Source organism: Mauremys reevesii, linkage group 2, assembly GCF_016161935.1.
Source record: "Mauremys reevesii isolate NIE-2019 linkage group 2, ASM1616193v1, whole genome shotgun sequence".
Classification (NCBI taxonomy): Eukaryota; Metazoa; Chordata; order Testudines; family Geoemydidae; genus Mauremys; species Mauremys reevesii.
The window spans coordinates 215,136,028-215,161,753 of record NC_052624.1 but is presented as its reverse complement, the minus strand read 5'-3'; the positions used below and the strand labels follow the sequence as shown (position 1 = coordinate 215,161,753).

The window sequence follows — 25,726 nt, the reverse complement described above, 5'->3', positions numbered from 1 at the left end:
ACTGCTTCCATTTGGACAGGTAGGTCGCTCTGGTGGAGGTTTTCTACTTCCCAAGAGGACTCGCTGGACCTTGGCCAAGCACTGCCACTCCTGTGCGTTTAGCCACACAGGAACCAAGCTGTCAGATGTAGTGCCGCCAGGTTCAGGTGCAGAAGACTGCCATGGTTCTGGAACAACAGATCCACCCTGAATGGCAGCTGAAATGGGGTCGCCACAGAGAGGTACAGCAGAGTGCTGAACCAGTGTTGGCACAGCCAGACTGGCACTATGAGGATGACCTTCACCCTGTCCTGTTTGATCTTCATGAGGACCCTGGGCAGCAACAGCATGGGAGGGAAGGTGTACATCAGAGCCCCCGACCACAGGAGCAGGAAGGCATCTGACAAGGATCCTCTGTCCATGCCCTGAAATGAGCAGAAAACGTGACATTTTTTGTTCTGCCTGGATGCGAATAGGTCCACCTGGGTAGATCCACACTTGTGGAAGACAGAACTGACCATCCCCGGAAGAAGGGACCACTTGTGGTGAGACAAGAATGTCCTGCTGAGGCGATCTGCCCAAGCATTCTTGACCCCTGTGCGGTGAGCAGCTACAAGATGAATGTCATGCTGCAGACAGAAGTTCCAGAGCTGGAGGACTTCTAGGCAGAGGGCAGACGACCTGGCTCTGCCCTGCCTGTTGATATAGAAGACAGTGGCCATGTTGTCCTTCAGGACCTGAACCACCATGCCTTGTATGTGGGCAGAAAGGCTTCACAGGCTACGCAAACCACCCTGAGTTCCCTGACATTGATGTGCAGGGATCGATCATAACTGGACCAATGATCTTACATACTGAGATCGCCCAGGTGGGCTCTCCATCCTAGGTCCAAAGTGTCAGAAGCAAGAGTCACCAACGATACTGGGGCTGCGAAGGGGACTCCTTCCAGCACCGACACAGGATCTTGCCACCAGGTGAGAGATGACAGTAGGCTCTTTTTCGAGATGTGGGGTCCCTATCCCTATTCCACTGTGGGGGTACATGCACCTAGAGAATTTTCAAAGCAATGTCAGCTGCTCCACACATATGCCCTGGTTCACCTCATGCCTCCAACCGGGGAGATAAAAGGTGGGGCAGACTGACTGCCTCTCCAGTTCCTTCTCCACTGCAAAATAGGGAAGATCCAAAGCAGAGGGGAAGGAGGACAGATAATGAAATACAGATGGGGACCACACTACTGTAAATAACTTTCTCTTCTTCTTCCTGTGCTGGTTCCACTGTGGGTGACTGACAAACAGTACTCAAATAGGAGGAGGGTCCAAGGTCATAGATGGCAGAGCCAAATGAGGGACTGCTGTTCCAAAAGATGCATCAGCAGAGTAATCCTGTACCAAGGCATAGTGTCTAGAAAACATGTGGACTGAGCTCCAAGTAGCTCCCTTACAAATATCAAGAAGCAACACATCATGAAGCAACGCCATAGATATTGCTTATGCTCTTGTGGAATGCGCTCTCACCCCATGAGAAGAGGGAAGATCAGACATCTGATAGCAGAGCAAAATACAGATAATAAAATACATTTTTACAGATGTCATAAACATACAGCTACGGGTAGCATAAAATCCCTCTTTACCCTGTAAAGCAGGGGTAGGCAACCTATGGCACATGTGCCGAAGGCGGCACGCAAGCTGATTTTCAGTGGCACTCACACTGCCCGAGTCCTGGCCACCAGTCCGGGGGGCTCTGCATTTTAATTTAATTTTAAATGAAAACTTCTAAACATTTTGAAACCTTATTTACTTTACATACAACAATAGTTTAGTTATATATTATAGACTTCTAGAAAGAGACCTTCTAAAAACGTTAAAATGTATTACTGGCACGCGAAACCTTAAATTATAGTGAATAATTGAAGACTCGGCACACCACTTCTGTAAGGTTGCCAACCCCTGCTGTAAAGGGTTAATTCCTCTTTTACCTGTAAAGGGTTAAGAAGCTCAGATAACCTGGGTGATACCTGACCAAAAGGACCAATAAGAGGAGAAGATACTTTCAAATCTGTGGGGGAAGGTTTTGGTCTGTCTCTCTTGGAGCCAGCCAAGAAAGCAGGCAGGGAAGTTGCATCTTCTTAAGTATATCTGAACTAAGCATCTAGTCTTGCAGAAATAGTAAGTAACAGCAGAAAAGCAATGCGTTAGATTACCTTTTGTTTTAGCTTGTGAATTTTCCCTGTGCTAAGAGGGAGGTTTATCCCTGTTTTTGTAACTTTAAGGTTTTGCCTAGAGGGGAAATCCTCTGTGTTCTTGAGTCTTTTGTTATTTAAAGAGGTGATTCTTTTACCTTTTCTTTAATCAAATTCTTCTTTTAAGAACCTGATTGATTTTTCATTGTTCTTAAGATCCAAGGGTTTGGGTCTGTGTTCACCTGTACCAATTGGTGAGGATGTGGAGTCTGACTGATGTCTCTGTCTGAAACTTTTAATCAAAGCCTGACCTCGACTCACTGCTAACCTTGCTCCTGACCTTTGCAGTGGTCCCCCGACACACGATCAGCCCTTTCAGTTACTCAGACAGTGTGGTGGCCTCTTGTCTCTCCGCCCCCAATTACAGCAACCCTTTTTTTTGTTAATCCTTATAATACTGTGTTGCTGTATTCAGTGTGTAGGATATTATTCTCAAGCCTCCCCAGGAAAGGGGGTGTAGGGCTTGGGGGGATATTTGGAGAAGGTAGGGATCCAAGAGGCCATCCCTAAACATTTGTTTAAATCACTTGGTGGTGGCAGCAATACTAAGGCTAGAAAGGAATTTGTGCCTTGGGAAGTTTTTAACCTAAGCTGGTAAAAATAAGCTTAGGGGGTCTTTCATGCGGGTCCCCACATCTGTACCCAAGAGTTCAGAGTGGGGAAGGAACCCTGTCAACAGATAAGAAAGTCAAAGCTTTGGACACTGGAGGTTCTGACCTAGACTACGAGGCAATGAGTCGGAAATGGAGAGGTGGTCTGTCTGCCCTGCCTTTTATCACCTTGGTCAGAGACAAGTGTGGACCAACAGACACTGCTTTCAAAATTCTCTGGCTCTGGGCACACTGAGTGCACGTTTACCCACGCGAATACACGTAGGTACCAGCAATTCAAAGAAGGAGCAAATTTACATTTGGTTTTGTTTTCAACACTGCAACAGGTTCAGACATTTGGCTAGTAAAAGAGGATACAAACTGAAATGTGGCCCTTTGCCATTCCTCTGTAGGTCTAAAATAATAATGTATAGTATTAACTCTTAAGTAGCTATTAAAAGAAATCTAGACTAGGATAGAATGAATAAGCAAGTGAAGCTCAAACTCTTACAGATTTTCATATTCTTAGGGCTTGTCTAAACAATGCATTAGCGCACTCCAGCTAGGGTGTAAATTCTAGTACAGATCAGCATGTTGCACACTAACTATCCATGTGGTCCCTGGTAGTGCGGACTACAAGTTCCCTTGTGCACATTGACTTAGTACCATGACTATGTCAATGTGCAGTTCCTTCAAAACTGCACTACCCCTTTCAACTGCATAAAGTTTATACCTCTTGTCCTCGTTTTAAGGACTTTCACAACTCTGCCCCTCCACTAGTTTTTCTGTTCCTGTGTCATATTGAATTCCTGCCCTGCCACAGACCTGCCCAACCAAAAGAAGTTTGGATTATAACTCTGGAGTAAAGTAGTTTCTCATTAATAAACCCATGCAATTGGAAGTTCCCACAACCCCAAAACACACATCCTGAAGTCCTTGTTATTTCTGTCCTCTGTCTCAAAGCCATAGAGCTTGCATAAATAGTTATGACTAGTCCTTTTTTTGTATTAGAAATGCTAAATATGCAACATAGCAATGTATTAAGCCTCTTGTAATGATTGCAGAAAAAGAAAATAAAAACAACCCTCAGATAAATAAAATGTATACTGTACAAAGCTTCAGCGTTTTCATTCTTAAAATCTACAGCACACAATCCCCTAATACCATATGTATCCCCTGCTATGAAGAACAGATTCTTCACAACATAATCCAACACAACGTAGCTGTTGCCTTCCACATCATGCAAGCCCCTCAGAAATTGCAGATGCTTCCTCTGCAACAGGCAGACCTAGTCAGTAGTCATTGCTCCAATGACATTTCCGGTTTGCAAGATACAGAGCTGAATGAGGAGGAAAAAGGTGTGTATAAATGACCTCACAGACTCTTGCACTCAGTGACTTCAGATTCTTGGAACTACCTATTCCACCCCCAAGAGATAAGTAGTCTAAGGGATTATGAAACCTTCACAACCACATGTACATAGATGGGCCAGATGGCTATAAAAACACAAACCCAAGAACAAAAGAAAATACATTAGATTGTTAGGGGAAGGTTCTTGCCCTCCCCCAATCACTACAGTGCCTTCATGTATCCCTCACACCTAAAACACTGGTATTGTGTTGGTGAAAAAACTCATCACCCCAGTCTCTATTACATTTGGGGGCGAGGAGCCTGTCAAATCATCATTGTGGAGAAATTTTGGAGGAACTCTGTCTCTTCTCTCTCATTACACCTTTTACTAACAGGGTAAGTGGGTTATCTTAGCCTTGTTCTTTCTCTCTGACTGAAATGGAGTTATCAGCCAAGAAGAACCCAATGAAGTTATGTACACAACAACCTCTCTTTAAAATTGTTCACAATTGACATTCACATCCCCATAGTGGGGCACCCAGGAGTTCACTAGGTATGCACTCCCCCTCTGCCATAGGGTTGCCAACTTTCTACTCGCAAAAACCAAACACCTTTGCCCAGCCCCCTACCCCGCCCCTCCTCCAAGGCCCCGCCCCCCATTCACTCCATTCCCCCCTCCCTCTGTCACTCACTCTCCCCACTGTCATTCACTTTCACCGGGTTGGCTCAGAGGGTTGGGGTGCGGGAGGGGTGAGGGCTCCGTCTGGGGTTGTAGGCTCTGGAGTGGGCCCAGAAATGAGGAGTTCAGGGTGTGGGAGGGGGTTCCGGGCTGAGGCAGTGGTTGAGGTGCGCAGGGGTGAGGGCTCTGGGGTGGGACTGGGGATGAGGGGTGTGGAGTATAGATTTTAAGTGATAAGTCAAAGCAGAACAAGTCAGATTTGGTTAAATGAAATAAAAGCAAAATGCATTCTAAGCTGATCTTAACACTTTCAGTGCCCTTACAAACTTAGATGCTTCTCACCACAGGCTGGCTGGTTGCCCTTCAGCCAGGCTCTCCCCTTTGATTGGCCCTTCAGTCGCTTGGTGGTGGTGTCTGTAGATGGAGGTGGAAGAGAGAGAGAGCATGGCAAACGTATCTCCCTTTTAATCAAGTTCTTTCTTCCCTCTTGGCTTTGCCTCCCCGCCTTCAGAGTCATGTGAGCATTACCTCATTGTAGTCCCAAACTGACCAAGGAAAGGGTGGGTGACTCACTCGAGAGTCCAACAGATCTTTTGTTGCTGCCTAGGCCAGTGTCCTTTGTTCCTGTGAGGCTGGGCTGGGTTTGTCCCATACATTCCCTGATGAGGTGTGAACTGCCCCTCTGCTCCTGGAGAGTTTTGCTTAGGCTTTTTTTCAGCCATGAGGACACATTTTCTGCCTCATAACTATATATTTAACTATATAACTCTCTCTCTCTCTCTCTCTCTCTCTATATATATATATATACACACACACACACACACTATAACTATATATAAATGCAACCTATAACATTACTAAAACAACAATGCTCAGTGCAGCATGAGCCTTCCAAAGACACCCCATGACAAACTTTGCATTGGATACCACACAATCATATTATAAGGATGAACATGGGGCTGCAAAGTGCTCCCTCGAGGTACAGAGCATCACAACCCCCTCCCCCTACACTTGAAAAATCTTCCAAAAGACCAACAGCTATAAACAGCAATCAGATGTAATATAGTCATAGTTAGCCTCTACCTCAAGAAGGGGCAACTATGGAGTACATGATGCACCATTCCACAGGTGCTAAAATGGAGATACTTCTCTCTACAGAATAAGCTGTAGGCTCTGTTGTGGCAGAGCCCAGGAAACTCTCAGACATTCCAAGCTGCAATGGAGTCTCAATTCACTGTATGAAAGACAACGAACATATGCTTCAAGAGGGTGCCGTTTTCTGAAGCAAAAACTCAGCTCTGCTACAGAGAGGCAGCCAAACCACACCAGTTCCATACAATTAAGCTCTGCAACAGAAAGGAGGTCGGCAAAACAAAGGAATTTTTAAAGAATAAAGCCCCCAAAAAAAGATTTCATTGGATGACATGGAGGTTGACACAACATGCAAGATAATAGCAAAATGAAAGCTTCAGTTTTTGCAACATAAAATGTCATGAGGGGGTCAGCCTTCTGGAAACATTTCTCCTAAAATCACATGGATTAATTTCACTGGGAATTCCTCCCTCCCTCCTTATCACTGAATTTCTGGTCTATGTGAACATACAATATAGAGCATCCAAAATGACTTAACAGATCTTCAACAACTAAGCTGCTTCTCCTCACACTGATCACTGTGCTCATCTGTCTCTTTTGTGTCTGCCTTTAGCAACAGAAGCAGAGACAAGAGCTGCATGAGAGTCAGAAACAATCCTGCATTTTAGAAATATTATCAGAGCAAAGAAAACTCAGAAGGCTGAGTATCATGCTGCCTGGAGCAGCTCACAGCCAAGAGTACCAACCTCAGGGCAGACTGTCAAAAGCAGGGTAGACACCCCAAATCGGTGGTATGTTCTATAATTAGATTACACCAACCCAGTAACAAATGTGAATTCCTATCTCACTGTACCAGTCTTACCATGGAGTCACAGACAGTCCCCTTGGGCTCTCCAGTCTATCTTGCCACAGGCAAGCTGGATTTAGTGATAAATGATAACTTACACCAAAAATCACAAAATATTCAGGTTGCTCCCAGTCCCAAGAGACCAGTCACTTACCCCAGATCAATTTGTCTTTGGGATGAGATCTAAGGTACAATGCCTACAGCCAAATCTGTAATAAATTAACTAAAGCTTTATTAACTAAAAAGAAGAAGAAAGAGTTATTTACAGGCTAAAGCAGGCAAGCATATATACACAAATGAGTTTAAGTCTGTGATTCAAAAGGTGACAGAGATGTAGTAATCTGTCAACACCAAACATCTTTTTAGGTCTTAACCCAGGACAACCCTAGTGATCTCTGCTTTTTGTTTCTTAGCTCCTGCCCTCGTGAGATTCCAAACAGAAAAGAGAAGAAAAATCTTCATGCTAGTAATTTTTATTTCCCTCTTCCAGAATTCAAGTGGATGACACAAGGCCTTCTGCACATACTTCTCCATGGGTGGATGGGGCAATCAACAAAGCTTTTGTCCTACCATGGCCTACTTAATATTTGATAGTCTTCTTGGATGGGTAGCAGGACTGACTCTTCCTGTCTGAGTTCACAATTTCAGAGCAGGCATTTTTACAATCGTAAAACAAACTTTATAGCATGGAATATAGACATTACAAGTGAGATTAATGTATGAGGCAATTTACAAGCATTTCATAGAGTCTAAACACTAAATACATTCTTATAAGACTAATACCTATTTTGAACAAAACTAACATACAGGTGAGCTGGTTTCGTTTCCAGCTATAAGTCTGTCAGTTCTTAGCTACCGCCTACAGCCTTGGCCAGAGCTGGCACTTTGTTTACCAACATTACACTGAGACCAGCAAGTATCAGAGGGGTAGCCGTGTTAGTCTGGATCTGTAAAAGCAGCAAAGAGTCTTGTGGCATATTATAGACTAACGGACGTTTGGGAGCATGAGCTTTCGTGGGTGAATACCCACTTCGTCGGATGCATGTTTTCTGAGATCAGCAAGAGATTCTTAGCTTGAATTCCAGTAAGATGAAAGCTAAAACTGTTACAGTTAGCAGCACAAGAAAAATATTACATTCTTAGATTACAGGCAGTTACATTAAGGTTGCCTAACTGTCAAAGCAAAATTTTAACCATTCAGGGTGAAATTTTCCATACTGGGCATCTGACCTAGGTAGAATTTTTTTTTTTTAATTTTTAGCTAAAACAAGTCAGCTATTTTTGAGAACTAGATTAGATTAGGGAAATATATGTTGTCCAGCCCATGTCAAAATAAAAAAAAATCATATAAAAAAAAATCACAGCCATGTTGCTGAGAAGCTCTAGCACTTCCACCCTTTGCAAGACAGACTTGAAATTTTGAAGTGGGGTTGCCCTGATGTAAAAAATGTGCCCTTTGTTGTCCCTGTGAAAATTCACCCAAATTCAGCCAATTTATGAGCTTCTGAACAATCACAGTTTATACACACTCAGTAGAGCCTTCAGAGTTTGGCAGCTACATTCTTTGAAGATTCAGAGAGGCATGTGATCATGTAATTGGAGATTGTATCATAAAACTGCATACATGCAAGGAAGTAAATTAAAATTTCCTATGCAATCTTAATTCTGGCATTTCCTAACATTTAAGCCCCTAGATAGACAGAAAATTTTCACCTTTTGAACTCAAGTTCTTCAGTGACAGGGACATTATGAATACCTAGTGTGCTAGATAAGAGATGCCATTCTGCAGAATATCAATGGTGCACATGCTGCGACTCAGAACCACTGCTATACAGAAAACAAACTTGCACCGTATTACTATATGTATGGCAACATAAAGTATTTTTCTAATGAACAGATGTAATAGTAACAAATATATACTTTCCTATAACATGCCTACATACATGGTTCTTACCTGAAGAGGTTTTATACTCTGAAACACATTGATGTTTCCAAAAGCTAATGGCAGACCGCTCTCTGTTCTGCAGCCGATTTAACCTCTCTGCTAGCCCTCCCCTGCAGAGAATAAAGAAATGCTCAATTAAGCCAAGAATTAGTATTCAGTTTTGCCAAGTGACAAGTCATAGGACAGATGAAATATTTATTCTGTGACACTCAGAGAGACATACTGTAAAATTACTCTCTACAGATTTGCTCAGACAATTCAGATTGGGCTACAATCCCAATAAAATGTGAGTTTAGTACAATAAACAAGACATGGAAATGTTCATCATCCTGGTATTCAAAATTTCAAGTCCCTCAGTCCCCCACCAATATGAGTTTAAGGAAGTATTTCCATCCTCCCTCTGCACTTCCACTTTTTTTTTTTTAAATTAGAAAACAGACACAAATATAGGACAATTTTGAAAAGGCCCACATCTGTCAAGAGCAATGCCCTGCCAAGAATGTCACCTTATCCATAACTTCCACCTGGGGTTCACTTTACAGCCACTTTTTCAAAATTGTTTGCCCGCTGGCAACGAATGATTGCAAAAATATTCTTTTACCCACACTTTACCCTAGGATTCATTTCACAAGCTGGATCAAGTGTGCATTTCAGTGGCCTGAAAACTCTCCACACAGAAATTAATTCAACATTCTCAAGGTCAAAGGAACAGTGGCATTTGAAACATACACACTTAAGGTAATTTCAAAGCAATTCCTATACATTTGATACTGACCCCAAAGGGGTCAGTTTTCTAGTTTAAGAACAAACAGACTAGTGCAGGGGCTTGGCCGCCCAGCTTTATTCCAGAGTAGCCCTGCATAAATGATTTTTTCAGATGATCTTATTCTCAGATGGATAAATATGAAAATGCCTAAGTTAGAGGCGAAGAAAAATGCCCAAATAGTCCCTCAGAGGGTCATGAGGTTATTACGTGGGGGGGTCACGAGCTGTCAACCTCCACCCCAAACCCCGCTTTGCCTCCAGCATTTATAATGGTGTTAAAGTGTTTTTAATTTGGGGGGGGGGGGCATTGCACTCAGAGACTTGTTATGTGAAAGGGATCATGTATCTATTGAGGAGGGTGCGGCAGGGGTACTCTTCCCTCCCTCCTGCTGTCCCACCAGTGCTTAGAGGATTGCTTAATAATTAGGGCTGTCGATTAATTGCAGTTAACTCACACAATTAACTAAAAAAAAATAATCACGATTAATCACAGTTTTAATCGCACTGTTAAATTGAAATTTATTAACTATTTTGGATATTTTTCTACATTTTCATATATATTATATTGTGTTGTAATTGAAATCAAAGTGTATATTTTTATTACAAATATTTACACTGTAAAAATGATATAGTATTTTTTAATTCACCTCAGACAAGTACTGTAGTACAATCTCTCTGTCATGAAAGTGCAACTTACAAATGTAGATTTTTTTTTTGTTTTATAACTGCACTCAAAAACAAAACAATGTAAAACTTCAGAGCCTACAAGTCCACTCAGTCATACTTCTTGTTCAGCCAGTCAATAAGACAAACAAGTTTGTTTACATTTACCGGAGATAATGCCGCCCTCTTCTTTACAATGTCACCTGAAAGTGAGAACAGGCATTTGGCATGGCACTTTTGTAGCCAGCACTGCAAAGTATTTACATGCCAGATATGCTAAACATTCATATGCCACTTTATGGTTTGGCCACCATTCCAAAAAGACATGCTTCCATGCTGATGACGCTCATTAAAAAAAAAAATTGTTAATTAAATTTGTGACTGAGCTCCTTGGGAGATAATTGTATGTCCCCTGCTCTGTTTTACCCACATTCTGCCATATATTTCACATTCTAGCAGTCTCAGGTGATGACCCAGCACATGTTGTTCGTTTTTAAGAACACTTTTGCTGCAGATTTCACAAAATGCAAAGAAAATGCCAATGTGAGATTTCTAAAGATAGCTACAGCACTCGACCCAAGGTTTAAGAATCTGAGAGGCACAAGGTGTGGAGCAAACTTTCAGAAGTCTTAGAAGAGCAACATTCTGATGTGGAAACTACAGAACTCAAACCACCAAAAAAGAAAATCAACCTTCCGCTGGTGGCATCTGACTCAGGTGATGAACATGTGTCAGTCCGCACTGCTTTGGATTGTTATCAAGCAGAACCCGTCATCAGCATGGATGCATGTCCTCTGGAATGGTGGTAGAAGTATGAAGAGGCATACGAATGTTTAGCATATCTGACACAAATACTTTGCAATGCCGGCTACAACAGTGCCATGTGAACACCTGTTCTAACTGTCAGGTGACACTGTTAATAAGCAGTGGGCAGCATTATCTCCTGTAAATGTAAACAAACTTGTTTGTCTTAGCGATTGGCTGAACAAGAAGTAGGACTGAGTAAATTTGTAGGCTCTTAAAATTTTACATTGTTTTATTTTTGAATGCAGTTTTTTTGTACATAATTCTACATTTTTTAATCACTTGACAGCCCTATTAATACAGTAACTCCTCACTTAACGTTGTAGTTATGCTCCTGAAAAATGTGACTTAAAGTGAAACGATGTTAAGTGAATCCAATTTCCCCATAAGAATTAATGTAAATGGGGGGGTTAGGTTCCAGGGCAGCTTCCCCTACTACGCAAGCACCAGGGGTGGGGGGGCTCAACCCTCAGCCTGCCAACTCCACCCCTTCCCCCAAGCTTCTACCTTTAACCCGCCTCTTCTCGCCCCCCCCCCCACCTCCTCCCCCTTTACTTCACACGCTGCATCCTGGCTCTCTTCCTTCCCTTCTAAATGCCGCAAGCCAGCTGACTGCCACGTTCGGGAGGCAGGGGAGGGAGGGAGGAGGCACGCCGAGTCCTCGCTCCTCCCCCCTCCCCGGGGCAATCAGCTGGCTTGCGGTGTTCGGGAGGCAGGGGGAGACTGTGCGCCAAGTCCTTGCTCCTCCCACCTCTCTCCTGCCTCCAAAACGCCACAAGCCAGCTGATTGCCACAGCAGGAGGCGGGGGAAGGCGCTGATCTGCGGGGTCTGCCGGTGGGCAGGAGGTGTGCGGGGGGGGGGGGGGCGTAGGGAGGCTGCCAGCTGTGGAGAAAGCAGGCAGCCAAACAATGTAAGAGTGGAGCATTGCACATTTTTAAATGAGTATGTTCCCTAACTGATCAGCAACATAACAATGTTAAGAGGGACGACTTTAAGTGAGGGGTTACTGTAATTTGTTTCAGTATCTTTCCAGGTATCAAAGTTAGGCTGACTGGTTTTAAATTCCTGGTGTCCTCTTTGTTCCCCTTTTTAAAAATAGGTGATATGTTTGTCCTTCTCCAGTCCCCAGGGCCCCTCACCTGTCTTCCATGAGTTCTCAAAAATAATTGCTAATGTTTCCAAGATTGCTTCACCTAGTTCCTTAAGTACCATATGATTTTCATCAGACCTTGCCAACTTGAACTAAAGATGATAATGATATGATGTGCTACCAGCACAGCACCAGAATGGACCACCATCTAGAGTTTTGTTCTTTAGAGAATTCTGAAACCTGATGGGGTCCATCAGTCCCTGACGGCTAGTCATACCATGGGGTTATACTACAGACTGCAAAAAAACCCAGAGCCCTGCCATCCAGAGCTGCAGTATCAATTTCCCATATTCCTGTGTGTGCTGGTGGTTCACTTAATACAGAGAGTCTAATAATGGAGGCTTTGATAAACAGGGTTCTACTGTACCTCTGTTCTGACTTCAACCCTGAAGCTAACTTACCCCTTCAGTCTGGCCTAAAAAAGCTGGGAAGGGGGATAGAATTAATGTCTGTAAGGCATTTTAAATCACTATAAAAAGTGCTCAACTATACTGAAACATAGAGAGCTGGACTTCAAAATCCAGCGCTTTCCTCACTGATTTCAAGACAGAAAATGCTTTCTCGTTTTTTTGTGGGTTTTTTTTTTAAAGCAGATGAGAGAGTGTCTGAGTAAGTTTTTCTTCTTTAAAATTTTAACTCTAAAAAGAAAATTAATCTTATAATACATTCTACTGGTTTTGATAAATTTTTTCAATTGAAGTTTTTCCTTGAAAAAAATTGTAATCTACCTCAGCAATTTCCTTTTCTTTGCAGAATCTTCTGGAGTCCTTGAGGTCTTATCTGCTTGTTTCTTAGGTGTCTGCAGAAGGGCCTGTGCCGATTTTAGCCAGTCACTTGCAGATCTGCCTATCGCCTGTGCCAGATCTGCTTCAGAACTTGACTGTAGCCTTTTGCTAAATCCAAAATTAGAAGACTCTGTGTCCACCAGGTCTTCTTCCAGGTTTTCACTCTCAGATGAATATTCAGAAATTTCTGTAGAAACTGTCTGGACATATGAAAATAAGAACAAACATAGAGCATCAAGTCTGAACATACACTGACAGAAGAGTATGCCTGATTTATTTTTGGATGTAGGTTTGTCAAATTAGGGAAAATAGTTGCCTCCAACAATCTAAAGATCTCTTTACTGACTATCCGACTTTATTGAAATACTGGATTAAGTCAGCTTTGTTCTAAAGGGACTTAAAGGTGTCCCTTAGGGCTCCTCATTTCCAGCTCAGAGAATAGACAGGATTCCTTTAAGTAATGTTTTTATAAACTGCTATACAAAAATCTCATGGCAGAGGATGTTGTGTAACATTAAGGCCTGTAACTTTCTACTAAAGACGACTCATGGGCCTTGTCTACATTGAGGTTTTCCTCAAATTCTCCCATCACTGCTCAGGAGTGTCAAGTTGTATAGGCCCGTGGTGCTCGGGCTTCAGCAAATTCAGGGCTCAGGGGGCCCGGCTCCACCAATGTTTGGGGCCAGGTCTCTCCTCCGGCCCCGCCTACCGTCCCCATGGCCTCTCCCGGCCCTGCCTACCTCCAGCATCCGTACCTGCCCTGGGCAGCTGCCCCCTGCAGCTCCGCGCTGTGCTCCCTTGCTGGCCGCTACCATGGCCGGCTACAAGGGAGTGGTGCCGGGGCAGGCTGAGGCGGCTGCTGCACCTGCGGAGGGAGGGTGGAGGGAGGGGAAGGAGGCACATGGCAGCCCCCCGTCCCCCAGCAGGCAACTCTGGGTCGACTCCAAGGGCTTATCCTGGCTCGACCTCCTGAGCAGCAGCTAGGGGCAGGGGCTTAGGTTAGTGTCATGCCGGGAGGGGCCCCACTTCCCCTAACTCCCCCCCCCCCCCCCGGAGCTCGCTGCTACCAGCAGGGAGAGGGCTGGGGGGCGTCATCCTCTCTGGCCCCCTGTCCCAACCTGCCTGCTACTCCCCAAACGCCTCATCCCCAGCCCAGCCACATGCCCCACATCCCCATCCTGTGTCCCAGCCCAGAGCCCACACCCAGCACCCAAACCCCCTTCCAGAGCCCACACCCAGCATCCCAAACCCCCTAATGCACCCCTTCATGCACCTCGTCCCAGCCCAGATCCCACGCCCAGCACCCAAACTCCCTCCCAGAGCCCGCACCCCTCCCACACCCAAACTCTCCCCCAGAGCCTGCACCCCAAACCCCCTTGTGCACCCCAGCCCCCGTCCCAGCCCAGACTCTGCACACAGCACCCAAACTCCCTCCTAGACCCTGAACCCCTCCTGCATCCCAACCCCCTGCCCCAGCCCAGAGCCTGCAACCAGCACCCAAACTCCATCCCTAAGCCTGCACCCCTTCCACACCCGAACTCCCTCACTAAGCCTTAGGCAGGTGTGGCGGCGGGGCAGGACTTGGACCTGTTCTGGGCACCACCAAAAACTATACAAACATGCCGCCTCTATCACTGCTCTAAGATGGGTTACATGACACCATAGTAAAATTGCTGGGGGCTAGTGTCAGTGGAGCCATAATAGTGCTATTGCAACACTGGGACAGTTTGACAAAAGAACTCCTCAGTGTACACAAGATACATGACTCAGAATTATCTTTGCAATTATCAGCCTGTTTGGCTCTTTGAAAGTAGTATCCTCACTTTACAGAAGCGGAACTGAAAAACAGAGAGAGTAAGTGACTTGCTCAAGGTCAAATTTTCATCAGCTTAGAGTGCCCTTGACCACAGAATCTCTTTTCCCCCATGGAGCCAGCAAGGCAGACAAAATCTCCAATGAAGAGTTTAAATCACTGGTGCCATCATAACAACTGAGGTTAATGCCTCCTCTCAAGAAGCTAGCAGTGTCATCTGTCAATAATTAACCTAATTATTTGCAACAAAACATTGTGTTTAACACTGTATTTTTTTTAAAAATTCTCTAAATTTTTCTCCAACACAAGATTAGTGTAAATTATGAGATGCGTGGTAAGTGTTCAAAGAACACCCATATGCTTTCAAAAAGGAGTTGGAAGGACTTTTAAAAATTACTCAGAAAGGAAAAGAATGGCAAAAAACGTATTTAGCACCCCTCCCCCCAAAAAAGCAGGCTAATATTAAACACAACAGCTATCAACATTGTATTTTAGCAAACAGTGGTTTTTTGGAGTGTGTGGGTTTTTTAAGGACAATGCTTTCCTCCTGGAAATGCAACCAGAAATAAAAAGGTTTCACACAGTAATAAATTAGTACACCAGTTCTTCATTTTTACATAACCCTTGGATATATTCTTTTGCTTTTGGAGACACTTGAGTTTACTGAGATAAATGGCTAAAATACCCATCACATCAAAAACAAAAAAAGGGCTGCAAACATGAAGTAGTTTGTGCACATAGATCCCAAGTAAGGAAAGCAATTAAACATGTTCTTAACTCTAAGGATGTGCTTAAGACCCATTGAATTTAATGGGAGTTAAACATATGCTTAAGTGTATTCCCCTGAATCAAGGCAATATTTTTGTTGGAATTTATTACTATACACATATTAAAACTATTAATTTCCCAAGAAGTCCCATCTTGTGTGTGTGTTTGGTTTTTTTTGTTTGTTTGTTTGTTTTTTGTTTCTGGAGAGTAAGCAAGGAGAGTATATGTATTGTCACTGAAAGCCAGAAAAGTTTTAGTCTCTTGCCTCCTCATTCTTGGGGAGTGGAACTAGAATGCCCTTGCTTGTCTCTCTCGTAGGCCGCTAAAACAAACAACTAATGACACTGGGGGGGGGGGGGGGGAAGCGGGGGGGTGTATAATTATTCAAGCAGGGACAAAATACTTTTTCTCAGCCCTCTTGGAAGTGAGCAGGCTTGAGGACAGGGCTTACCAGAGGGCTTTGGTAATCTTTAGGACCCCTTCATGCCCTGGAAGTGCATGCAGGGGTGGATGCAGAGAGCACATTAAACAAAGTGTCTGATTGCTCCACCATCTCTTCCGCCTCTAGGCCTAAGTTATTGTCCACACTTCGGAGCAGGGCTTGGTGCTCCTTAAAGTTGTCTGGTGAGCTAGCGTGAAGGAGCTCCGCCACAGCCTCATCTGAACCACTGGGGGAGGGCCTGGGGCATCATTCCCCGAGTGGGGAGGGGGCCGTAGGGTGGGCACCTGTCCCTCCACTTTGCACACCAGCCCAGTGCCATTCGGTGATTGTCCAGTGCAGCGACCAACAATTGGTGAGACGGGGCATTGGCATAACCAGCACACCCCAGGCATTCCAGTAAGGCCATTGTGCCGGCCACTGGCCATGATTCCAGGACGGTATCGCTGAGCTGGACACAGCCTCAGGAGCCCAGTCATGACGGTGCTGTCTCAGTTATGGGCTGAACTCCCTCTCCGTGCCAGAGGAATCCTCATCCGGTGACCATGGCAGGGCCGTCGACACCTGAATCTTGCGGCTAACCATCGACATGGGTGACAGGTGCCTCGAGTAGGCAGACCAGGAGTAGGGGGATCGGCGCTTTGTTGAGGGGAGTGCCCATCATCTAGGTGACAGTGATCGTCGGCATGCAGAGGGTCGGCATGAGGATGACCGGTGCCGACCAGACGATGACCGGCACTTCTCTCTGGGCAAGTCTTGACATAAAGACAGATACTGGGAGCGCGGTGCCGGCGATCTGTTGTGGCAAACCGGTGACCTGGGCTGATGCGGAGACCAGAGGCGTGACGACAAAAAGCTCTGCCACGACTCCGGAGATCATCAGCATTCACTTCCCTTCTGGGAGGCTTTCATGGCTGGCTTGCCCTTGTAGGGAGCCTTTGCCAGGTCCAGTGCTGCACGCATGCTGGCTGCGGTGAGAGAGTCCTTTGCTTTCTGGGCGCCAGGAGCTGGGAAGATGTTGACTCCTCCATCAGTCTGGATCACCTACCACTCCCCGAAGTCAGTGGCGGATCACATAGGGGGATAGGAGGTTCCCGGGGGGGGAGGGATAGCTCAGTGGTTTGAGCATTGGCCTGCTAAACCCAGGGTTGTGAGTTCAATCCTTGAGAGGACCATTAGGGATCTGTGGCAAAAATCTGTCTGGGGATTGGTCCTGCTTTGAGCAGGGGGTTGGACTAGATGACCTCATGAGGTCTCTTCCAACCCTGATATTCTATGATAAGTGTCCCCTTCCAACTCTGGCATGGGCAGGTGGCCCAAACAGGGTCCTTTACCCAATGCCCCTTGGTCTGGGTTGCGCTTCTTAAGACGTCTTCTTGGGCACTGGCAAAGGGAATCGGTGCCAGGTAGAGCCTAGTGCTGGGAGTGCGCCACAAACTGAGGACCAAGTGCTGTGTGCATCCGGCCAGGACGGCTCCGAGGTTGGGCAGAGAGTGACGTGAGGACGTGTCCTGGGACAAATGTTCTTACAGATGCGACACTTTTCTTTGATGTGGGATTCCCCCAGGCACTTCAGACAGCTGCCATGCAGGTCACTAGCCTGCACAAGCGGATTACACTCAGCCCAGGGCTTAAAACCCAACGACCAGGGCATGCCTCATCTGGGGCAAAGTCCCCACCAGGACCCTAACTGATTAACTAAAGTACTTAACTGCTACTTATTATCTTATCTACAATAAACAAAACTATTTACAGCTGGACCACTAAGTCAAAAGGGAAAGAAACTGCTGACCATTTGCGAAGCAAGGAAAAGAGGCGCTCTGACTAACCACTACGGGTGGTATGGAAGAACTGAGAGGGCATAGGGCTGGTAGTGCCTGATATACTGACACATGAGTGCGGCACTCCAGAGATCACCACAGCCAACCACTAAGGCAAAAGTCTCCCAACTGTGCACGATGGCGTACACACACACCTAGAATGGAATTGACATGAGCAACCACTCGAAGAAGAGTTTAAAAGCTATACATATTTTTCTCTTTAAAGCTTCCCCTCCCCATTTTGAAAAACGTTCACTGAAACACTATATTGACTTCAACACAGGATCTTTTACTAAGACCCAGGGAGATAATTCGGTTAAGGTAAGTATTTCTTTTCAGTCTTAAGGGTTACATTCAGCTATACACCTTTGCTTAAAAGCCTAAATTCTTGGGTATAAGCTTGTGTGTGTGCAGTACTGTAGGAGACACCACCTTTCTTCTGACAGCATAACCACAGAGAGAGCAGAGTCTGTGAGATTAAATAGTAATGTGTGGGCTGAGTTAACTATGATGACAAAAAGAAGTAAGATAGAGAAATCACTAGTTCTTAATTTTTTGGAGCTGCAAGCCCAAACTAATAGAGGAGATTAATTGAAACTTCCTATCTGGAGTAATAATGCAATGTGTTAATAATAGCAGCTTATATTTATGCAATGCCTTTCATCCCAAAGGACACCAAATTACTTTACAAAAGTACAGATCAAATTGTGGTTGCTTGTGTGGGTGCACAAAGGAAGGAGAAAGTGCAGGAAGCTTCCTTGCAATTCCTCTGTGCACAGGCACTAGCAGAGTCAGATGTACTCCATATCATTAAAGGTGGTGTTGAGTAGGCAAAATGGGAAGTGACCTGGGCCTGCTCAATGCCCCACATCCCTTTCTGTACGCATTATTACTCTGAGGCTGACACCACAGAGAGTGCAACTACACTCTTTTAAAGAACTGGTAACAGTTGCCTCTCCTGAGTACACTGACCCAGTCTCCACCAACCACCACTCCCAACCTCAACAAAAGCCACAACATAGCCACTTTACATCGACACAATGAAATGCAACCGTCCTCTGGGGTGGAATGAAGTAGCTGTTTAACCGTGCACAGAAACATTACATAATCATTTAGGACAAATAGTGAGAGAATGCTACATCCACTTGAATCTGCAGGAGAAATGATATACGACAAGTGGTAGTTTCTCAAATTAGAATTTAATCAGAGCCAAATACCCCATCTCTTCTAAACAGTGCTATGAGATCTTTAACAAGTGGTTAGCACTTCATTTTTAATGACTCATCAGAAAGACGTTAATTCCAGCTGCACAGCTCCTCTCATGATGCCAGGACATGGGTTCATTACTGTCTCTAAAGGAAGAGGATCAGCTTCTAAATTAACAGCGCCACTTCCTGGAACACATTGGCTTTTCTTTGGAGGTCCCTCGTTGAAATATTGACCAGTTCTGACACTGCTAAGGTTGAAAGTTGTGTCAAGATCACAATACCAGAAGCTGTGTTTGCATTAGCTACTTTATTAGCTGCAGGTCGCCCCAAATATACATGCGATCAAATTCAAAGCACTAGCACTAACATGTATTGTCACTGAAAGCCTATTGGACATTTTTTGAAGAGTTTCCATAGGGTGAAGGAATTGGAAGGGATTTGGTCTAAGTCTGCTGATGTTCACAACAACATGCCTTAAGAATATAAGAACAGCCATACTGGGTCAGACAAAAGGTCCATCTAGCCCAGTATCCTGTCTTCCAACAGTAGCCAATGCCAGGTGCGTTAGAGGGAATGAACAGAACAGGTAATCATCAAGTGATCTGTCCCCTGTTGCCCATTCCCAGCTTCTGTGGAAACCTCTCACCTATTTACAAGCTATCCACATGAGTACTAAAATGAAGAGAGAAAAAAAGAGAAAAAAATAGGATGCTCCCCAAAATGACTGGAGATCAAAGCACAATACTCAAGACACCAAAATGGTATACTTGTTTCGATTTCTGCACAACCTTTGACATTTGTTCTAGAAGTACCTCCTGTCAGGCAATTTTACATAGTGTCATTTATTTCAGGAAACTGTTCACCTTCTTCAGGTGGACAATAACTGTGGTGATAGTAACCATTAGAGGAAACAGTAACCCCAATAACCAAGAGGAGGGACAAATGAGATCTTGCCCAGAATATTGTTCAAGAGTAATAGGAAAAAGAGTTCAACCTGAATGAGGAAATTTTGTGGCTTCTATTACAAGCAACTAACACCCATTGCCTCAAAAAAGAGTAACAGCAATGAAAAACAAATTATCTGCATTGTTACAGAGTAGCTCTGACTCCTTGTTCAGATGATACTGTCTTGGCTCAGAAAAAGCCTGGCTGGCACTGACTTCTCAAATTAAAAAAAAGCACGTCATCACGCACACAATCCTACCTCCTACCAGTACACACGATACTCATTTGCCAACATGGTGCTGCACGCAGCACCACTTGTTTTAGAAAACACAAATGAAAGAAGAGGCTGAAACATGGTTTTGTTCCTCCAAACATGCATTTTTCTGCTGTGGTTTTGTAAAACCTCAAGAGAACAGTTTAACTTGTAACAAAATAGATTTTTCCCTGACCTAGTGGGAAAGTTCCAGGTTAGTGAAGCTTTAGCCAGGTAAAAAGGAGTGAGGAGCCAGTGGCAGGGAGAAAGAAATAGAAGCTACAGGCGTCCTCTAATCTCCAACTCTGAGCAGAAACAGCATCTTTTGAGGCAAACAGGTTTAGCAGGTTACAGTTCTGAAGATGTCTGCAAGCTGTTTCAGCCTGCCTGTCTCAGAACAGGTTGGTTTAAGCATGGATCCTCCTAACAGAAATAGTAGAGTATATTTGCTCGGTCCAAGTATACTCTTACACACAAAAAAGTGCCCCCCTTTCATTTCATTTTTATTTCCAAAGGCACGTGCCAGCTATAATATTAAAATTAAAGTTTTGAATGCACAAACAGATCAAACTAACAAGAACAGTAAGACAAAGTGCTATCTATTGGAGAGAGGTGTCCAGGTTAAAAGAAGGAAATGACTGGCTAAGTGACAATTTACAAAGATGACGTTTTAGGGTTACTTCGAGGCCCTGCCCATATTATAAATATGACTGTGTGAAGGAGACTCACTTGCAATCGAGGTATTTGGAACAGCCATGTTGTAACTGAGCCTCTTTACACTATTGTCTTTGTAATGTAGGTAGACCTTAAAATCAGGGATTTTGTGATTTTTCTACCTCAAACAGCGCTACTGTCCTCTCCATCAGCTTGTAGCACAGGTGTACAGAACCTGTGTTTTCCATTAACCTGATAACTGGTTAAGTCTCAATGCTGAATCTCCAGATAAGGTTTTATTGCCTTGTCTAATCTCTGATTCATCATCACACAAGAATATCTTCAATTTCTTCCACTTATGTCAGGTTGAGAGACCATGAAGATTATGGACATCTATTTATTTTTCAAAAAATTGTTTAAATGATTTGGATCAACCTGTGTACATAACTAGCCTATGTACAGGATCGGCTCTAGGCACCAGCAAACCAAGCACATGCTTGGGGCGAGGGACTTACTGGCCACCACTTCCAGCAGCCCCTGTTGGCCTGCAGCGGCGAACTGCAGCCAGTGGGAGCCACGATCGGCCGGACCTGTGGACAGGGCAGGTAAACAAACCGGCCTGGCCCACCAGGGGCTTTCCCTAAACAAGCGGCAGCCCCAGTTTGAGAAACACTGGTGTAGATGGTTAGCACCACTGAAAATCAGGCCACTTTTATACAAGAACTTACTTGGCTGTAGATGTCTATCTTCAGGCACCTACATTTGAAAATTTTGGCCAACAACACTGAAGTCTCTTCATCCTTGCTGTCACTTATATAAGGACTATTTCTGACATTAAAGTCGCTAGTTATTACTATCTTTCTATCAGTAACTGTATGATAGCTATCACCACATCAACCGTTAAACCTGCTCGGTATTGTTTTGCTTTAGGTAGTTATGTATTCAGTTTCATTTATGAAAATGGAGTGGATATAGGCTATAAAACCCCCGGGTTTTGAGATTGAGTAAAATCAATATAAATACAATTCTTGCAAAACTGCTTTCTAACACTTTGGTTGCCTAAATTGAACAGGGAAAAACTACAATAGAACTAGGTTTTAAGACCACATTCTTGTCTAGAAAATAGGCCAGAATTGATTTTTGATTTTGAAATGAAGAGAATTTTATTCAGGAATAAATCCTATGTACTAGAAGTAAAATCTGTAGCATGTTTCAAGCTCTTATCTAAAGAAGGGATCAGAACAGCTTGGTATAAGCATAAGTGCCACTTATGCCATAATGCTGAATTCTGAGCAGGTATTCTACTTCAGATTAGACATGACTCTGTGCCAGCAGTCGAAACTCCAACAAACTAGTCCATTTCCTCCTCTTCCAGCAACTTCAGGTAGTTCACATCTGCCAAAGAGCAATTATCACCAACCTGTACTTTGAACTAAACTGGACTATCTAATCATTTCAGTCCTTAGGCCCTTTCATCTGAGCTGGCCGTGTAGACAGCTTTGTTCACAATCGGTATGAAATTTTTGTCAGAGGCTTCAGAAATAATGTTCACTTATCAGCTCAAGATGAGGGGGAAGAGGTACTACTTCTGATGGTCTGCATTTTTCAAGGGTAAACTGGAGCAAAGCTTATTGATGGACTCAATCTTGCTTCCATTTACATCTCTGCTCTCAGTACCATTTTATGGGAATAAATCCAGGTGCACACACAAACACAGGGTTAATGTTCCACACTAACAGCTCCTGCAGTGCTGGGGAATTTAGGTTACAGCACTAAAGGAACAATATAGTGGACTCATTTTCTCCCACTCTCACTGCATTCCTCCCAAACCACTTGCTTGACTGCCCTTCCCCTTTGCCCCACTTCTTGCTTCACAACTCATAAGGCTCTGTCCCCTATGCCTGGAACAGTCGCTCTCATCTCCTTCAAATCCCTCCCTAAAATTTTTACTTCTCCCTACCTTCTCATCTCCCCCCTGCCTACCTTTTGTAAGATACCATGCCAGGTTTTATTTTTACTGGCGTTGTCTATTTTAGACTATAAACTCTTCATGGTAGTGAATGTGTCTTTTCTACACGTCTGAAGCATCATGTCATTTTTAGTGATTGTTAATCATGATGATGACAATACATGCATACTGAGGAAACTAGCAGTAGAATGGGGAAAGTATTAATTTGTTTTCCCAGTTAAATCAAACAGCATCTCCTAACTATACCCACGAAAGTGAGCAAAAATAAATTTACATTAAATGAACTCTACTAGAATTCTTTGTTTTTGAGAGAAATGCACTAAGTTTATTGATATAATATCACAACGTGTGTGTTAATCTGTAGAGAGGTGGGAACAGGAGGGAAAGTAAGTCATCAGAAACTGGGCTAGGTGTGCTGTCCCTGGGAAGTTTTTGGGGAAATGCATTACATTTAGCAGAATCGCGTGCATTATATAGACAAAAAAAATATGCTGTCAACATTGCTCATCTGCTTGTAAAACACACCCTGTTAGCAGAATGAGTAGTTCTGCTTGGCCAGTCTCCAAGCATCTAAGGACAGTGGCAACGTGGAAGGCAGGAGACTGAGTTCAATAAAAATCCAGTATATGTGCTATTGTACAAAAAATTAATTAAAAAAGTTTATCAATTTCAAATTTTATAATTCAGATTTTTATAACTATATAAGCCACTAATGAGAAGATACTGAAATACCATGCCTGCTAGATTCCTTGGAATGTGCTGACAGAACATTTCTATAAATCTGTGAGGAATTTCAGGTTGCTAGATGTAATGTTTTCTTTGATAATCTTTTCAACAAGTTGAGGATAATGTTTAACAAGGGCTGCATTAACCCACCCAAAACCACAGAGGAATAAGAAATAAGATATGGGAATAAGCAATCATCTCAATTCACTCTCTTCCTCAGGTACTTCTAATGCAGGGGTCGGCAACCTTTCAGAAGTGGTGTGCCGAGTCTTCATTTATTCACTCTAATTTAAGGTTTTGTGTGCCCGTAATACATTTTAACGTTTTTAGAAGATCTCTTTCTATCTATAGCTATAAAACTAAACTATTGTTGTATGTAAAGTAAATAAGGTTTTTAAAATGTTTAAGAAGCTTCATCTAAAATTAAATTAAAATGCAGAGCCCCCCAGACCGGTGGCCAGGACCCGAGTAGTGAGTGTGCCACTGAAAATTAGCTCGCGTGCCGAAGGCGGCACGTGTGCCATAGGTTGCCTACCCCTGTTCTAATGTGTCCATCACTAAAGCATCTAGGGGTCCCAAACATAATGGGTGTACCAGTGGTGCTTTGTGAGATTGTTGGAAGCACTGGAGCAAAAACTCTTTAATAAATCTCTCTTTTTCACATGAAAAGTTGCCACATGAATTACAGCGCACCAGAAAATGCCCAAGAAGCAAAATGTACACTCCTGACTGCTTTCAGCCATAATTGTGAAAGACTCACTGATCATGCCAGCATAGTCACTTTATTTAGTAGTGTCTTGTGTGCAGATGGGTGTTATACTCTCATCTGGTGCACATCTGGATGGCTTTCTGCTAAGCCTAGCCTTCAGCTTGCACTCAGCCACATAGCTGAAGCAACTGAGGAGAACTACAAAGTTCCATATCTCAAAACCAGAGAGCCTTTCGTTCGAAAAGATGCAGGCATACAGGGCTGGTTCGGAGCAACTGCAAAACCTGCAGTTGCAGGGAACCCAGAGATCAAAGCCCTTCCATCCCACCCCCACCGCTGTAGCAGAGCAGGAGCTCTCTCTATATTCTTTGCCCTGCAGAGGCTGTAGCCTGGTTCCTGCAGGCCTGGGAGGCAGAGGATGCACGGGGAATTCCCTCCTGTCTCCACAGGGAAGTTGGGCAGGGGAGTGGGACAGGAAGCCAGTCAGGTCCAGTGGATAAAAGTCTGACTACAGGTCTGAAGAGAATCACCCGTAGGGTTACCATCTTTCTAACTGCTGGTAACCGTACCCGAGACCCCACCCTGCCTCTTCCCCCAAGGCCCCACCCCATATTCCCCTGAGACTACATCCCCATTGCTCTTTCCTCTCTCTCTCTCTCCCCCACCCCGCGTTGCTCACTGGATCATCTCAAGAAGCCTGCCTGCCTGCAGGTAAGAAGCAGCCCTGGCTGGGTAAGGTCGAGCGTGGATTAGTGACCCAGCGCTTCCGCCTGCTCCGCAGTAACCGGACTTTTGGTTTGGGTGCCATTTAGGTTTGCCAGGTCCCCTTTTCGACCAGATTTTCCAATTGAAAACCAGGCACCTGGCAACCCTGAACAGCACCCAGACACAGAAGCCAAAAACCAGACTGTCTGGGTAAAACCTAACTGAGTGGCAACATTAATCACGTGGCTCTTCAGCAACAGAGTAGCTGGCTGTAATTTGAGCCTCCTCCCTGCTAAGAGGAGCTCCTGTGTAGCTTGCCCAGCATTGCAGGTACCCAGTGGCCCTGCTTGGGAGACAGTGTAGCCGCTGAGGAGCAAGAGGCCTCCTGGAGTGGAAGCTGCCTGATGCCCAAATAAAGGCCCCCACTCCCATCCAAGACTCTGACACCCCCGCCTCCCTCCACACACACACTTCTCGTTAATGGCACTTTTCATTTTTAAGCAAGAGTTACTCAAAATGTTTTGTATTTTTTCTGTTGACACTTTTAAAAAAGGGAAGTAAAGTGAACTTTGGCTCATATTCAGCAATAATCCACGTAATTAACAGGAATTTCAAACTCAAATTATACAAGTTAAAAAGCAAAGCCTCTGAATGTAAGTCAGGTCTATGCCAAAATAAATCGGGCTTCATTTATGACATTTGTTTCTTGTAATTTGAGTAACACAAAAGACATAATAATAATAATAATGGACGCTTTATTGCATTTCTTTTTGCTGCAGTCTGAAAACCTGAGATGGTTAAAATGGATGTTATAAATCAAACATT

General features: G+C 44.1%; 1 protein-coding gene across 4 annotated transcripts in view; it reads right to left on the bottom strand.

Annotated features, from left to right (window-relative positions):
- The window catches only part of SPIDR (scaffold protein involved in DNA repair), a 312,390-nt gene that overhangs the window by 197,326 nt on the left and 89,338 nt on the right, over positions 1–25,726 (bottom strand). For all 4 annotated transcript variants that reach the window (XR_005595058.1, XM_039527363.1, XM_039527365.1 and 1 more), the window contains 2 exons: positions 12,836–13,092; positions 8,734–8,834 (listed from right to left, as the gene is read on the bottom strand). Coding sequence is in view for 3 of the 4 variants with exons in the window: in XM_039527363.1 (XP_039383297.1) it covers positions 8,734–8,834; positions 12,836–13,092 (358 nt within the window). In the remaining variant the exon portion in view is untranslated. The remainder of the gene's footprint in view (positions 1–8,733; positions 8,835–12,835; positions 13,093–25,726) is intronic.